Source organism: Herpailurus yagouaroundi, unplaced genomic scaffold (genome assembly GCF_014898765.1).
Source record: "Herpailurus yagouaroundi ecotype Mexico unplaced genomic scaffold, PumYag 379, whole genome shotgun sequence".
NCBI classification, from domain to species: Eukaryota; Metazoa; Chordata; class Mammalia; order Carnivora; family Felidae; genus Herpailurus; species Herpailurus yagouaroundi.
Window position 1 is genome coordinate 719,663 of NW_024412596.1, and position 14,879 is coordinate 734,541.

The following is a 14,879-nucleotide window of genomic DNA, read 5'->3' on the forward strand; positions in this document are numbered from 1 at the left end:
AGTGGGGGAGGGGCAGAGAGAGAGGGAGACACAGAGTCCGAAGCAGGCTCCAGGCTCTGAGCTGTCAGCACAGAGCCCGACGCGGGGCTCGAACTCACAGACCGTGAGATCATGACCTGAGGTCGGACGCTTAACCGACTAAGCCACCCAGACGCCCCTCTCCATTTTAACTTCTAATCGGATAAACACTGATAGATATAACCCATATAAACAAAAGCTCTTTGGGGATCTTTAATTTTTAAGAGTATAAAAGTGGGGCGCCTGGGTGGCTCAGTCGGTTGAGCATCTGACTTCGGCTCAGGTCACGATCTCGCGGTCCGTGAGTTCGAGCCCCACGTCGGGCTCTGTGCTGACAGCTCAGAGCCTGGAGCCTGCTTCGGATTCTGTGTCTCCCCCTCTCTCTCTGCCCCTCCCCTGTTCATGCTCTGTCTCTCTCTGTCTCAAAAACAAAACATTAAAAAAAAAAAGAGTATAAAAGGGTTCTGAGACCAAAACATGTGAGGACCACTGAATCAAACGCTTACTTGTGCCTGCCTTGGTGAGGGGTCAGTGTTGGTCACACATGTGAGTGAAGACTGAATCCTGCCTTTTAGAACCTCCTGGTCTTGAGAGAGGAGCCCACACAATCAGCGTTATGTGTTCCAATGAGGTATGCAAAGTGGAGATTAAATGGGTCATTTTGTCCAGGAGCTGAGGGGATGAAAAAAGCTGTGAAGTGCTTCGAAGTAGGAAGATTTTGTTTTATTTTTTACTTTTTAAAAACATTTTATTTTATTTTTAATTTTTTAAACATTTATTCATTTTTTGATAGAGACAGAGCACGAGTGGGGGAGGGGAAGAGAGAGAGAGGGAGACACAGAATCCGAAGCAGGCCCCAGGCTCCGAGCTGTCAGCTGAGAGCCCGACGCGGGGCTTGAACCCACAAACCGTGAGATCATGACCTGAGGTCAGACGCCCAACCGACTGAGCCACCCAGGCGCCCCACATTTCTACCTTATAACTGTTTTCCCAGTGGGGTGATGCTTCCTGAGGGCAGGGACTTCTCCCTGGTTTTCATCACCAGGCCCTCAGGGCACAGAACAGAGCCTGACGCAAAGCTCTCAAGAATCAGTAGAAGCGGGTAGGCTTCTCGAGACCTAGAGATAATCTCATGTCTTTTTAGCAGTTTTGCCTTCCCTGGGACACGGGCCTCACTTCTTCCTTTCTCAGGTCTTCCCTATGAGGAACCATGGGGCTGGACCAGAAGAGTGCTGACGAAGCTGAAGAGGCAGGCAGGCTTTGAAAGACTGCACTGGGCTTTGTGGGCTCAAGAATATTCGCTTACTCTCCTGCAGGCAGAAGGGAGCCATCAAAGGTCACTGCTTGGAAGGCCAAATGTTGCTTCTCAGCTCCCATTGTTGGACCCAGAGCTGGCTTCAGAATTACTCCGTATTCCGCCCCACCCCACCCCCGCGCCCCCATCCTACTGACCACAAGAGGGCAGCAGTGATGAGCCCCCATCCCTCCAAATGCTGTGGGCCTCGGGGTCAGGCTCTACCAATTGTTGCTTAAAAAAAAACAAAACAAAACCAGGGAGGGCCTATTCTCACACCTAAATGAATTGTCAGGGCCAGAATGTGCACCGGCATGAAAACATTGCACAATTGGACAGATTTTCACATTTATTGGGTACACATATGCAGGCACCGTGAGCCAGGTGGACAGCCGTGGCCTGCTCCCTTGAGCTCACAGCCTCCCAGTGGGGGACGCAGCGGGGTGGGATGGAGTCCTGGTGGGGGCTGGGAGCAAGGAGGCAGGAGCCTGGGGAAGACCTTGAAGGGTGGAGACGCCAGGGGCCCATCCGAAACGCTTTCTCGATCTTTTCACAGGCGCTAGGTTCAGTGAAATTGTGCAAGCGCCTACTGGGTCTGGCTCTGTGATGTCACCAAGGGATCCCAAGGTGAACATGACAGGTATGGTCCCTACCCTCTCGGAGTTCGATGTTTAATTTGAGAGACAAATATTAAGTAACAGTGTGATCTGTACTGTGAGGGGCAAATGTAACACGGGAACCCACCTGGGTAGGGGTTGGGGGCGGCCCTGAGGCAGTTGTACGCGAGCTGAGATCTGAAGGCTGAGAGAGTCAGCCAGGAAAAGGGCTGCGGAGGAATGTTCCAGGCAGAGGGAGCAGTCTGGGTGAAGGCGGTGAGACAGGAAGGAGCCTGGCTAGCGAGAAAGGCTGGTGTAATCGGAGCTTAGAAAGGGAGGCGGGGAGTCTCTGGAGGAGGCCAGGAAGGCAACAGGGGCCCAATTCTGCACGGGCATGTTAAGGCTATTTCGCAGATCGTGGAAGGCGTATTAAGGAACTTGGTCTGTAGCCAAAGAGCAGGGGGTTTGCAGCGGCCATGTAGTGACACAGATCGGATTTGCTCTCTGGCGGCAGACTGGAAAGCTGACTGGACTCCAGGCAGGGGAGAGTGAAGGACGAGGTTCTGGGAGTCTGAGGCCTCTGGGGACGTCCAAGGGCAGGTGGGTGTGAGGGCCGGGAGGGTCACTAGGTCCTGAGATGACAGTTTTTCCAAATTTAGATCAGACAGTCTCTTCCAGGGGAGGATACTAAGAAGGGCTGGGGGAAGCCAGGACCAGCCGAGAATTACAAGGCCTCGCCTCCGTAGCCTTCCTGGCCCATCCCTCACCATGAACCTGCAAAGCAGGCCGGCAGGAGTGAGCTCCACGTGCAAGACAGCGAAACTGGGGCCTAGGTGGGAGCAGTGATTTGCCTGAAGACACGCAGTGAAACACAGGTAGAGGCAGAGTGGTACCAGGCCTCCCGGGTCCAGTCCTGGGCCCTCTGCATCGGGCCTGGACCTCAGTCTTTGTCATTTCCATCCTGGGTCTCCTCCTCCTGGAGGGGCTCCAGGCAGCCCGGATCCCCACCCTCTTCCTTGGGCTCTGGTTGTCCAGAGTCTTCTCTAGGGATTCCATTCGAAGCTTCTACGGTAGCCTCCATCTTCTCCTTCAGGTTCCGTTTGAAGAAGCCGAGCTGTAGGAAGACAAAAATTGAGTGAGCCACGGTCCATGGAACACTCTGGATGAGTCAGCCTCGGCAAAACATGAAAGCACCCTTAATGTTAATGAGTCACACATGCCACGGACGCGTGGTATCTGCCCCAGGGACAGGACGAGGGTCTCTGCCACACCCAGCTCCTGGCAATATGTTAAAAAGCTGTACGTTTAATAGTGCGTTCTTTAGGCTCATCAAAATGTCATGGAGCAATATTTTAGGTGGGCGATTTGACCATATCCAGTGATACTATTAGCGAGAGCCTGCTCTCTGTTGAAAGGTCAAAACATATATGTTCTTTGGCTCAGCCATTCCAGCTCCAGGAATTAATTTTTTTTTTTAATGTTTGTTTATTTTGAGACAGAGAGAGAGAGAAAGCATGAGTGGGGTGGGGGAGGAGCAGAGAGAGGGGAGAGAGAGAGAATCCCAAGCAGGCTCTGTGCCATCAGTGCAAAGCCCGACGCGGGGCTCCATCATATGAATCATGAGATCACGACCTGAGCCGAAATCAAGAGTCAGACATTTGGGGCACCCAGGTGGCTCAGTCGGTTAAGCGGCTGACTTCGGCTCAGGTCATGATCTCACAGCTTGTGAGTTCGAGCCCCGCGTCGGGCTCCGTGCTGACAGCTCGGAGTCTGGAGCCTGCTTCGGATTCTGTGTGTGTGTGTGTGTCTCTCTCTCTCTCTCTGCCCCTCCCCCGCTCATGCTCTGTCTCTCTTACTCTCAAAAATAAATAAACGTTTAAAAAATTAAAAAAGTAATAATAATAAACATTAAAAAATTAAACAAAAAAAAAGGTGGGGCATCCAGACAGCAGCAAACCAGCCAAGTGAAAAAGCAAGAGGCAGATCTGATTGTGCAACACACACAGAGACATCAGTATATAATATCCAGTGGGAAATATAAGCTCCCAAGCAGTATATATGGTATTATTCCATTTGTGTTTTCTACACATACACATAGACACTGACTTCTCTCTTTTTCTCTTTCATGCTCATACATATACGTATGTTTAAACAACAAAATTAGACCCTGGAAGAATAGAAACAAAATGGTTGCTAATGACAGCCCTCTGCGGGGTGCAACAGGGAGAAATTGATTTTCTGTGTTGTTTTCTGGAGTATTTGAGGTTTTCATGTGGAACAGCTGCCCTCCGGCACTATTCACCTGCCTGCTCCTTCTTCAAATCCCAACTCAAATGCCTCCTCTCCTGGGAGGGCTTCCCGGACTCCCCCAGCCTAAGTGAAGCTCCAGCACCCAGGCCCCTGAGTGGGGCCCTTAGCAGGTGTGTTCCTGTCTGCCTCCCCCGTTAGACTGTGAGCTCCCTGAAGGCAATGTCTGTGGTACGTGCCCCTGTGTCCCACTGCTTGGCCCGTGATACGTGGGAAAACCCTCCTTCCCTAGGTACCCAGTCCTGGCTCTGCCAGTGCTTAGTGGAGGCTGGGGGAAAGTCTCACTTGCTCTTTGGGACTCAGGAGTCCTAACTACAGAAGGAGGGAGTAGGCTGAGGACGCTTTTAGCTTTAACGCTCCCTGATCTTGGTATTTTCTGCCCTTTCCCTAGCCTGGCTGTCTCAGCCATGCCCATTACTCCCAGAAGCTCCCACCTTGTAGAGTACCCCGAGAATCACCAGGAACAACAATAGTCCCCCAGTGCTGCTCAGCACGTAGATGTAGAGCATGTCCTTCTCATATACGATGTCCACCTTCATGATGACCTGGAGGAGGGGGGGAAAGGGGACCGTAGGAAGAAGGCTTTTCCACCTTTAATATTCTTGTGAAGGGCTAGGCCTTAGCAACTTCTGGTCAGCGTTGCTTCCTGACACTACCAGGCTCTGGTCCAGACACTTCCCTCCAGCGTGCACCCCCGTGCGGCCACCGGAGTGAACTGGTGAACTTGCACATGACCCACCTTCAGTCCTTAAATGGCTTCCCTTCGTCCCAGGATAAAATGCCAGAATCTCAGCTCAGCGTGCAAAGCCTCCAGAATCCGGCTTACGCTCACCTTGTTAGGCGCAGCGTCCCTTCTGCTGCTCTGAGCTTCCTGCTCTTCAACCTGTCTCACCCACCGGCTCAACTGGGTGGCCTGGGCCCCGCGCTCACCACCCACGCTGCTCGGAGAGCTTTCCCATCATGCGCAGAGTGGGTATGGGGTGGGTACCCTGGCTGAGCTGCCCGCAAGTTGACCTCCGCCCGACACATCTCAGACAGGTGACCTCAGGGGCTGCTTGGCCACCAGTGGTGGTGGGGAGCCCCGGGCATCCACCAAGGCCCTCGCCAAGGCTGACGGCTCTGATGGCCGGGAAGCTCTTCCCTGTGCCGAGCCCGGACCTCCCATGTGGCTGTCCCCCTTCTGGCTCTAGCTCTTCTAGCTCGACCCTGGGGCTCCTCAGATGCCCCTGCTGACCTCTGCTGCCGGGGCTTCTGAGGAGGCAGAGACATACCTGGGCCAGGGAGGCACTGTCGTCATACAGGTGGAAGTGCTTGCTGCTGTTGAAGGAGATGGAGAGAGAGCTACAGAGGCTGAGCATGGAGGAGGCCTGTGGGAGGGTGGGGGAGGGGTCAGGCCAGGGAGAACAAGGGCCGGGACCCACCGACGTCCGCACCCCACCTCGACTCAGTGTGGAGAAGCTGAGGAGCACGGGACCCAGTGGGGTGCGCCACGGCCACCGTGCTCTCTACCGTATTGTCCTCACGGACCGCTCCCCGCAGCTGGAAGGAAAGTTTTCCTACGGAGAACCCAGAAGAACCATCCGCAGGCCCGTGAACACAGCCCGGCGAGTTTCAAACAAATCATGGTTCTCTTTCATCCGCCACTATGTAAATATCAGGGCTTTTCATCAAGGTAGTAAAGAAAAAGGCAGGAAGACCAGGTGGTGAGGAAGCCCACCCTCGAGCCGTCGAGGTCCCCCCACACCCCCTGGACCATGGCGTCTGCGGCCAGTGGGTGCTACCTTGATCTCCTCCACCAGCTCCATTGTCCCGATCACTTGGACGAGGATCTCCTGCTTGAACGTAAGTGGGCAGCGGAACTTGGCTTCGGGCAAACAAGGCTGCCAGGAATACAGAGAGCAGCGGTCAGAGAGGCCCGTCTTCCCACCTACACTCTGCCGGCCCCGGCCCCAACCTCTGAGCCCATGCCCCTGTACCTCAGCCACAGTGGGCAGCGTCTCCGGATCCTCATGGTGGCAGGTCACAGAAGGATCCTAGGAATGGTCTTCCGTTAGTCCAGAGCAGAGAGAGGACGCTGGCCCCTTAAGAACCTGGCTCCCTCCTCCCCCCCCCTCCCTCCCCCAGCCTCCTGGGGTGTGGCATCTCCCACAGTTCAGTCCCACTGGCTCTTGGTGGATTCAGAACTCACTGAGCCCAATGGGATTCATCCACCCTCACACCCTACACATCTGTCCCCCTTTAGGAGCTCCCCGCCACAGACCTGGGTGTGTTGCCCTCCTCTGGGCAGGATCTGCACAGTCCACTCGTGTTTGATGGGCCCCTTGCTGTGTGACTCTGGTACCCCGACCAAGGCTTCCAGGGGGGGCACGTTGTGGTCATAGGCAGAAGGCTGAATCCTCACCTAGGACAGAGGACGAGGGGCTGCAGAGCCCTAAATGCCAGCCGCCCCCCAACTGCCACTCCAGATGCCATTCTCACGGGCTGAGCCCTGAGAAGCCATGCTCTGTCAGGCTTCACCCGGCCCCTGTCCTCAAAGCCTTACAGCGTGGGCTACGGGTGCCTCCGTGCTTTCTCCCGCGGGGCAGACCCTTGCACATCCAGCAACGTACTGCTCCAATATCATTTTTGAAGGTCTGGCTGATCCCCTCAGCGGCAGGGCGGCTCCCCCCTGTGTGTATCTCCACTAGACTGCGTGCTTCCTGAGGGCAGCAGCTGTGGCTTATTTCGCTTGCAATTCCCTGCTGCTTGACACCCTACCTAGCATAGCAGGCCTCCAAAAAAGTCATTTTTTGAATGAATGACATTTAACAAGGATAGATGGAAAAATTATTCGCACGATGCAGGTTGGAAAGCCTCCTTTTGCCAAGGGCCTTGGTTTAAGAAACATTTCCTGAGTACCTTTTATATGAAAGAGCCGGGGTGCCTGGGTGGTTCAGGCGGTTAAGCGTCTGACTCTTGGTTTTGGCTCAGGTCGTATTCTGTGGCTCATGGGATCGAGCCCCACGTCAGGCTCCACTGCACAGTACAGAGTCTGCTTGGGATTCTCTCCCCTCTCTCTCTGCCCCTCCCCAACTCGTGCTCTCTCTCTCTCTCTCAAAATCAATAGACAAACTTAAAAAAAAAAAAAGAAAGAGCTATCTGTGCTAAGGCTGGAAGACCCAGATATGGACAAGAAAGTGACACAGAAATAGCACCAGTGAACGTCCCAGGGAGGTCAAGCAGGGAATCAGATGTCCAGTTTGAGAGGTTCTATCATTTATTCACTCAACAAACATTTGTGGACACTTGAAAAATATCAGTCAAATTAAATTGAAAAGGCCTAATGTCAGAGGCAGCGTTTGAATTTAACTGTGAAAGGTAGAGAGGAGTCAAACGGATAAAGACAGAGAAGGGCATCCAAAGAGAGAAAATGTAGCAGTTAGGGCAGCACCAGGGGAGTATGATGCGGCTGGAGGTGCGGTGCCTGGGGACAGAGATAGGAGGTACGTCTGGAAAGGAGACTCGGGATGAGACAGTGTGCCCGGAAAGCCTAAGGGCGAGAGATCAGGGGACCCTCGGCTAGGCAATGGGGAGTCATGGCAGGCAGCCGAGGGGGGGCGGGTGGCTCCAGGGAGACTCACTCACTGCAGGCCCAGAATGGAAAGGAGTGGGAAAGGCAGGTTGAGGTCCACGCTGGGAGCCTGTGCCAACAGTCCAGTTGCAAGAAGACGAGGATCTGAGTCCGAGCAGTAGCGGGGGCAAAAGAGAGAAGAGAATACAGAACGGAAGCTGAAGAGGCAGGGGCCCCAGGCACAGAGGAGGGAGAAATTCCCCCAGGCTTGGAAGTTTTGCTTGAGGAAAAGGGTGCCTTCGAGGGATTCTCAGCAAACCGGAGGTGATGCTGGCTTAGGAGAAAATGACACATTTGGTTTAGAACATGTTAAGACAAAGCATCAAGAGGAACCACTGCTCTCCTAGGTGTATATCCAAGAGTTTATGAAACATGTGTGCATCAAAACTTGTACAGGAACGTTCAAGCAGCGTTGTCTGTAATAGCCAAAAAGTGGAAGCCACCCAGATATCCACCGGTTGATATGTGGATAAATCAAACGCGGCCTACCTTGCCATGGAATATTATCTGGCAATAAAAATGAATGAAATACTGACACACGCTCCAATGTGGATGAACCTCGAAAACACTCTGCTAACTGAAAGAAGCCAGTCACCAAAGACCACATAATGGGGGCGCCTGGGTGGCTCAATCGGTTAAGCAACTGACTTCAGCTCAGGTCATGATCTCACGGTTCGTGGGTTCGAGCCCCGTGTCGGGCTCTGTGCTGACAGCTCAGAGCATGAAGCCTGTTTCAGATTCTGTATCTCCCTCTCTCTCTGTCCCTCCCCTGCTCGTGCTCTGTCTCTCAAAAATAAACAAACGTTAAGAAAAATTAAAAAAAAAAAAAAAAAAGACCACATACTGTATGATTCCTCCTCCACATAATACCCAGAACAGGCCAATCTATGGACAGAGACTAAAGTTGTGGTTGCCGGGAGCTGGGGGAGCGTGGGGGGAAGAGTGACTGCAAAAGGGGACAGGGCATCTTTCTGGAAAAAGGAAAATCTTCTAAAATTATACAGTGGTGTTAATAGTAGAGCTGGCATTTTAGCCTAGGCTGGGACTCCAGAGGCTGGAACTGGCGCGCTCTATCGCCTTCCTTGGATGACGGTGATGACGACAATGCCGACAGCAACCACGGTTGACTGGTCCCTCGTGGGTCAAGGGCTACGCAGGACACTTAACAAGCCTTTTCTTATTTGCTCCTTATAACGACCCCATACAGTAGATGCTATTAGCGTCCCCATTTTACAGATTGAAAACCTGACACTCAGAGAGGTTAAGTAAACTGCCCAAGGCCGCACAGCTTTACATGGCAGAGCTTCAGAAAGACTTCAGGTCTGGCTGAGGCCTATGCTCCTAACCAGCCAGGGGAGAGGGAGACCATGAGGAAGAAGATCCCGTGGCCCAGCTGTCAAGCTCTCACTGGATTACCATGCCTGTCCAGTTTACTATAAACCTGAGCTGATCTCCTGGTGGCAAAAAGGGCCTAATGGGACAGCTTCAGGCAAGAGAGAATGATCCCCGGGGTGCCTGGGTGGTTCAAACGATTAAGCCTCTGACTTTGGCTCAGGTCACGATCTCATAGTTTGTGAGTTTGAGCCCACATCGGGCTCTCTGCTGTCAGTGCAGTCTGCCTGGGATTCTCTCTCTCTCCGCCCCTCTCCCACACTCTCTCCTCTCTCAAAAATAAACAAACAGTAAGAAAAAAAGAGGGAGTGATCACCAACGTCCCATGTCATGTTGGGTTGTAGTTAAAACAGAGACCGTTAGGGGCTTTGGCAAGAGTGCCAAGAGGGGCTGCGTGGTGGGTCAGGTGTCAGGGAGCCAAATGCAGAGTTTAAGATGCTGAGGGTGGTGAGGTGGACAGAGGCATCTAGCCCCGACAGAGAGATAAATGGGGTGTGTGTGTGTGTGAGGGGAGCTCAAAGGGCTTGAGATGGCTCCCTGTGGAATGGCACAAGAATGGAAGCAGGCTTCCACAGTAGCTTGGGAATGTCAAGGCCACAGCCCAACACCTGCCTCAGCTATTAACAACCTCCACTTCCTGGGCATCACGCCAAGCACTCCATGAGGAGTAAGCAACCCACTTAAACCTCACGACACCTGGAAGTTCTCGTTCCAAACGCCATTTGTCACAGCGGGGAACAGAGGAATGGATAGGCAAGCCCTTGGCCCAAGGTCACACAGAGCTCGAGTGGTAGAGTTGGGGTTTGGATCCAAGCCTGTCCAAGTCTTTCCCACTATTCTGGTGGTAAAAGGACTGGTCTGCCCACCTCCGTAGGGAACCCAGAGCCATCCCGCTGAGCAGCACTAGAAACCAACTCAATTGGCCATTCTCAATGCAAACGGGCATCTGACCTCCCTGAGGGCCACTCTCCTCCGTTGTCATATCCGGGTGACATGACTGCAGCCTCTGTTCTAAGGGGGCTACCTGCCTGGGGTCCCTTTCCTGCTGGGTTCCTGCTCCAGCCTGCCCTGATACCAGTGCGGCCTTGGGTGAGACAGTTTCTCTTTGGGGCCTCAGTTTCCTCCCCAGAAAAACAAGAATGCTCTTGGCTTGGTCAATGCCTATTCCTCCTTAGAGTCCTTGAGCTTTAGACTCAGCGGCTGGGGGCGCCTGGGTGGCGCAGTCGGTTGAGCGTCCGACTTCGGCCAGGTCCGTGAGTTCGAGCCCCGCGTCGGGCTCTGGGCTGATGGCTCAGAGCCTGGAGCCTGTTTCTGATTCTGTGTCTCCCTCCCTCTCTCTCTGCCCCTCCCCCGTTCATGCTCTGTCTCTCTCTGTCCCAAAAATAAATAAACGTTGAAAAAAAAAATTAAAAAAAAAAGACTCAGCGGCTGGCCTCCCTCTTCTTTGTTACCACAACAAAGATGTTATCACGGCACCAAGCATATGGCGTGAGAAGCGACACATCGTTAATTTAGAGGTTAAACACATGGATTTGGGCATTCAAACATGTGCTCGAATCTGACCTTTCCTCCTTATGAGCTGTGTAACCTGGCAAGTTACTTGACCTCTCTGTGCTGTGGATTTCTCATCCGTAAAATGCGAGTGGCAACGCCTCTACCTCACGGGTTGGTGGAAGATCACAGGGGGGTCGCACATATAAAGTACCAGGCCCAGAACTTGGGTTGGGTGAGCGGTCAGGGGCTCCGATTTACTTATGGCTGCCCCAGCACCTAGCAAAGTATCTAAACTAGAACAGTGGCTCATTAAACGGGGGAATGAAAAACTAGGTTCTCTCTCAGAGCGCTTCTCCCAAGTGCTGCGATCCCACAGACCATCCGTCCGGGTGGTGGCGGAAAGGAGCTGCTGAGTGTGTCGCTACCGGAAGTGTGTGAGGCTCTACCGGAAGGATCATGGGATGAGGTGGAGGGCGCTGGGTTTGCTGAGGATGGGGCCGTGTCCCGCTGGTCTCTGCAGCCTCGGTCCCCAGGGCGGGGCTGACAAATGTGTGGCCCAGAAGGGCCTTTTCACACGGGGGCTCCTACCTCGTAGATGTGTTTGGCATGGCGGATCTTGGGACCCTTGGGGGTGAAGTTGACATACAGCGTGGAGTTTTCCTGGCTGTGGAGAGAGAAGAGCAGAAGTAGAAAGTGGAGATGTCGACAGCCCCGTTTCCAGAAAAGCAGGGGCCCCGGGCCAGGGGAAGCCTCTGCGCTACCAGGCCCTGGGCTAGCGCTCTCATAGGCATGACCCCCCGTGACCCTTCCAGCATTCTGCTGTTTCCCTTGGGAAAGTAAGGCTGGTGGGAGGGGTCAGTCTGTTGCCCCGCGTCCTGAGGCAGCAGGACGGGGCCGGAACCCAGGTGGATGTGCCTTTGGAGCTGCATTCTCCCTGCTCCATGGGGTTCCCCACCCCCCTTGAGGGTCTCCACTGTCCTCTGGGTTCTTCATCTCCTGCATAACAGCACAGCCTTTGGCTTCTTCTCCACCCCATCCTTCCAGGGACCTTCTTATGTCACTGTCTGATCCTGCCACCCACCTACTCAGAATCTGCCACTGGCTCCCTGCTGCCCACGAGGGTCGGGTCCAAAGCCTCCCATGTCCAGGCCTGCCCACTTCCCAGCCTGCCTGCTCACCAGGCCCCACGCAGACCTGCCGTCCCCTGAGCCTGCACACTCCCTACTCCTCAAATCCACCCCACTGCTTGCTGCTTCCTTTGCCTGGGCTCTTCTTCCTGCTGGAGCATCCTTTCTCCTCCTTGGCCCTTATCTGATCCCCTCATTCTCCAGACTCCAGTTCAAGCCCCTACCTCCTCCACGAACCCTTCCATCTCTCCTCAACCCACATCATCTTTCCTGGCTCTAATTTCACACGACACTTCAGACAGTATCATTGTGTTTGGCATTTATGTTTTAAGCACCAGAGACGTTGGCTCGGTCGCTGTCCCTGTCCTTCTCACTGAGCCAACCTGAGAAAGTTCCTCTGCTTTTCTGGCTTCGTCCTCTTTTCTGTAAATGAGAAAATCCAACTAGTGATCCCCATGGGTCACTCCTGTTATATATAACCTCCTGAGACTCACTGACTCTGTGTGCATACGAGCTTGGCCTCTCCTACTGGACTAGGAGTTCTCTGTGGGCAAGAGCCACTGTGAACACCTTGTCCTAATCTCTTCCAGCATGTCTGACCCCCCAGGATGGGAGGGCATCCAGCACAGGGTTTTGGAGTTGGACAGGCCCAAGTTCAGAGGGTTCATCAGTGCTTCCTAGCTGTACGCCTCTGGATGAGCTCCTCCCTTCTCTGATGATCCTGTTTGTTCATCAGTAAAGTGGAGAGAGGCGTGGCTGCCTCATGACACGTTGAAAGTGTTGAAAGCTTGGTGGGGGGGGAGCCCCAGCTACACAGCGCAGCCGGCACAGCATCTGACATAAGGTCAGCACTCGCTGTGCCTTTTCTCCCATCAGTAAACTGCTGATCTGACTCAGAACTCTTAAAGGGCCTCCACTCTTGTGGGTGTTGAAAACCGTCAGGGTTGTGGCTGGAATCAGTTCTAATTACTCCTGGTGGGGGGGCCCTAGAGAAGGAGGGGGCTTTGAGGGAGGGCCCTGGGAGGCTGAGGCGGGGAGGACAGAGCTGGCCGGCTGCTCAGGACTTACTCCTTGGTGAGGATGTTGATGGGGTACAGGACTGGGATGCTGGTGGTGGCAGAGTTGTCCTCCAAGAGGTCTGAGTCCTCATTGTCACTGTGTTGGGGCGAGGCAGAGGGCAGTGTTAGGAAAGGGGCTTGGCCAGGGCCAGGCGGCAGTCTGAGAGCGAGCGGGGCAGGTACGCTGGCGGGGGTCCGGCGGGGGCCTGCTCACCAGTTCACACTGGCGTGCAGCTCGACAAAGTCCCCCCAGGAGCTGTTCAGCAGCTTGTGGAACATCACCTGGATGGCAACCTGGCAGGGGAGGAGAGGGGAATGAAGCACCTCACGGCCCCCACGCCTAACTGCTGTAATAATAGAGACCACTGTTACCCCTGAAAATGGTGCTTTATCCCCATTGCACAGATGAGGATACAAAGTTCCAAATGGTTAAATCACGTGTGTAAGGTCATTCGTAACCCAACCCCAGGTTTGTCTGATTCCAAAGTCCAGGCTGTTATTCCCGTTGGGGTCGGACCTGGGGTGAGTCCGTCTTTACCATCACCTGCACCCTTCCCTCCCCACATGAGCTCACAGCCCCTTGGTGGCTTGGTTCCTGGGGGCCTGAAGCACTCACCAAGGTGCCCGCTTTAAAGATCGGAGAGCTCACGTTGCAAGAGAGGGTCCTGGTCAGAAGCTTGGATTCCTGAGGAAGCTCCTCGCAGCTCACAGGTATCTGGCTGTGGGGCTGCATGTGAGAAAAGAAAGAACAAACTGAGTAGGCCAGGCCACCAACCCTTAGTGGGCCACCAACCCTCTGGGGCCACGGTCCCCAGCGGGGTCCCTACCAGGGCACATTCTCAGAGAGGTGGGGCCAAAGTTTAGTTCAAAGATGTTCACTGCACCAGTATTTATAATCATGAAAATCGAGAAGTGATCAAATAGTTCAAAGAGATAGGAATGGTTCCGTGTGTTGCACAATCACAGGAGAGGATACAGTGAGATTGTTAAAACGCTACTACATCCACACAGTCAGCAACCATTTTTATTTATTTATTTTTTAAATGTTTATTTATTTTGAGAGAGAGAGAGAGAGAGAGAGAGATAGAGAGAAAGGAAGGGGCAGAGAGAGAGGCAGAGAGAATCTTCACACTGGCGGCACAGAGTCCGACACGGGGCTCCAACTCACGAACTGTGGGATCACGACCCGAGCGGAAATCGAGAGTCAGACACTTAACCAACCGAGCCCCCCAGATGCCCTGTCGGCAACCTTTTTAAAAATGAGCTTGTTGGGGCGCCTGGGTGGCGCAGTTGGTTAAGCGTCCGACTTCAGCCAGGTCACGATCTCGCGGTCCGTGAGTTCGAGCCCCGCATCAGGCTCTGGGCTGATGGCTCAGAGCCTGGAGCCTGTTTCCGATTCTGTGTCTCCCTCTCTCTCTGCCCCTCCCCCATTCATGCTCTGTCTCTCTCTGTCCCAAAAATAAATAAACGTTTAAAAAAAAAATGAGCTTGATCCTGGGCTAAGCAGCGTAAAACCAGTCATCTTCATCATCTGTGAGGACAGATTTCAGCCTCAGATTGGGAATGGAATTAGACAGGGAAATAGAGACTTGGGGAAGTTCAGTGACTTCCCCAAGTCCCACCACAGGGCAGAGATCTAGAAGAAATCTGAACACAGGTCTGTCTGACTCCAGATCTCAAGTTCTTAATCACTCTACTAGATGACCCTTCCAGAAGCATTTAATGTGTCTATATAAAGAATAATTCAAATGTCCAACAGATGACCGGATAAACAAAATATGGTCTATCCATACAATGGAATATTGTTCAGTCTTAAAAAGAAAGGAAATTCACCCATGTTTTCACATGGATGAAACTCACAAGCACTATGCTAAGCGAAGAAGACAGACACAAAAGGACAACACCATATGATTCCACTTCCGTGAAAAATGAGAACAGGCAAATTCATAGAAACGGAAAGTAGATTAAAGGTTACCAGGGACA

General features: G+C 53.3%; 1 protein-coding gene across 6 annotated transcripts in view; it reads right to left on the reverse strand.

Moving 5' to 3' along the window:
* Positions 1 to 1,643: 1,643 nt before the first annotated feature.
* ITGAL (integrin subunit alpha L) overlaps positions 1,644 to 14,879 on the reverse strand; it is a 43,180-nt gene continuing 29,944 nt past the window's right edge. For all 6 annotated transcript variants that reach the window (XM_040463234.1, XM_040463235.1, XM_040463237.1 and 3 more), the window contains 10 exons: positions 13,513 to 13,623; positions 13,111 to 13,190; positions 12,907 to 12,993; positions 11,300 to 11,375; positions 6,476 to 6,616; positions 6,192 to 6,248; positions 5,997 to 6,095; positions 5,487 to 5,582; positions 4,650 to 4,760; positions 1,644 to 3,022 (listed from right to left, as the gene is read on the reverse strand). In XM_040463234.1, the coding sequence (XP_040319168.1) occupies positions 2,849 to 3,022; positions 4,650 to 4,760; positions 5,487 to 5,582; positions 5,997 to 6,095; positions 6,192 to 6,248; positions 6,476 to 6,616; positions 11,300 to 11,375; positions 12,907 to 12,993; positions 13,111 to 13,190; positions 13,513 to 13,623 (1,032 nt within the window). In that variant the 3' untranslated portion in view covers positions 1,644 to 2,848. The remainder of the gene's footprint in view (positions 3,023 to 4,649; positions 4,761 to 5,486; positions 5,583 to 5,996; positions 6,096 to 6,191; positions 6,249 to 6,475; positions 6,617 to 11,299; positions 11,376 to 12,906; positions 12,994 to 13,110; positions 13,191 to 13,512; positions 13,624 to 14,879) is intronic.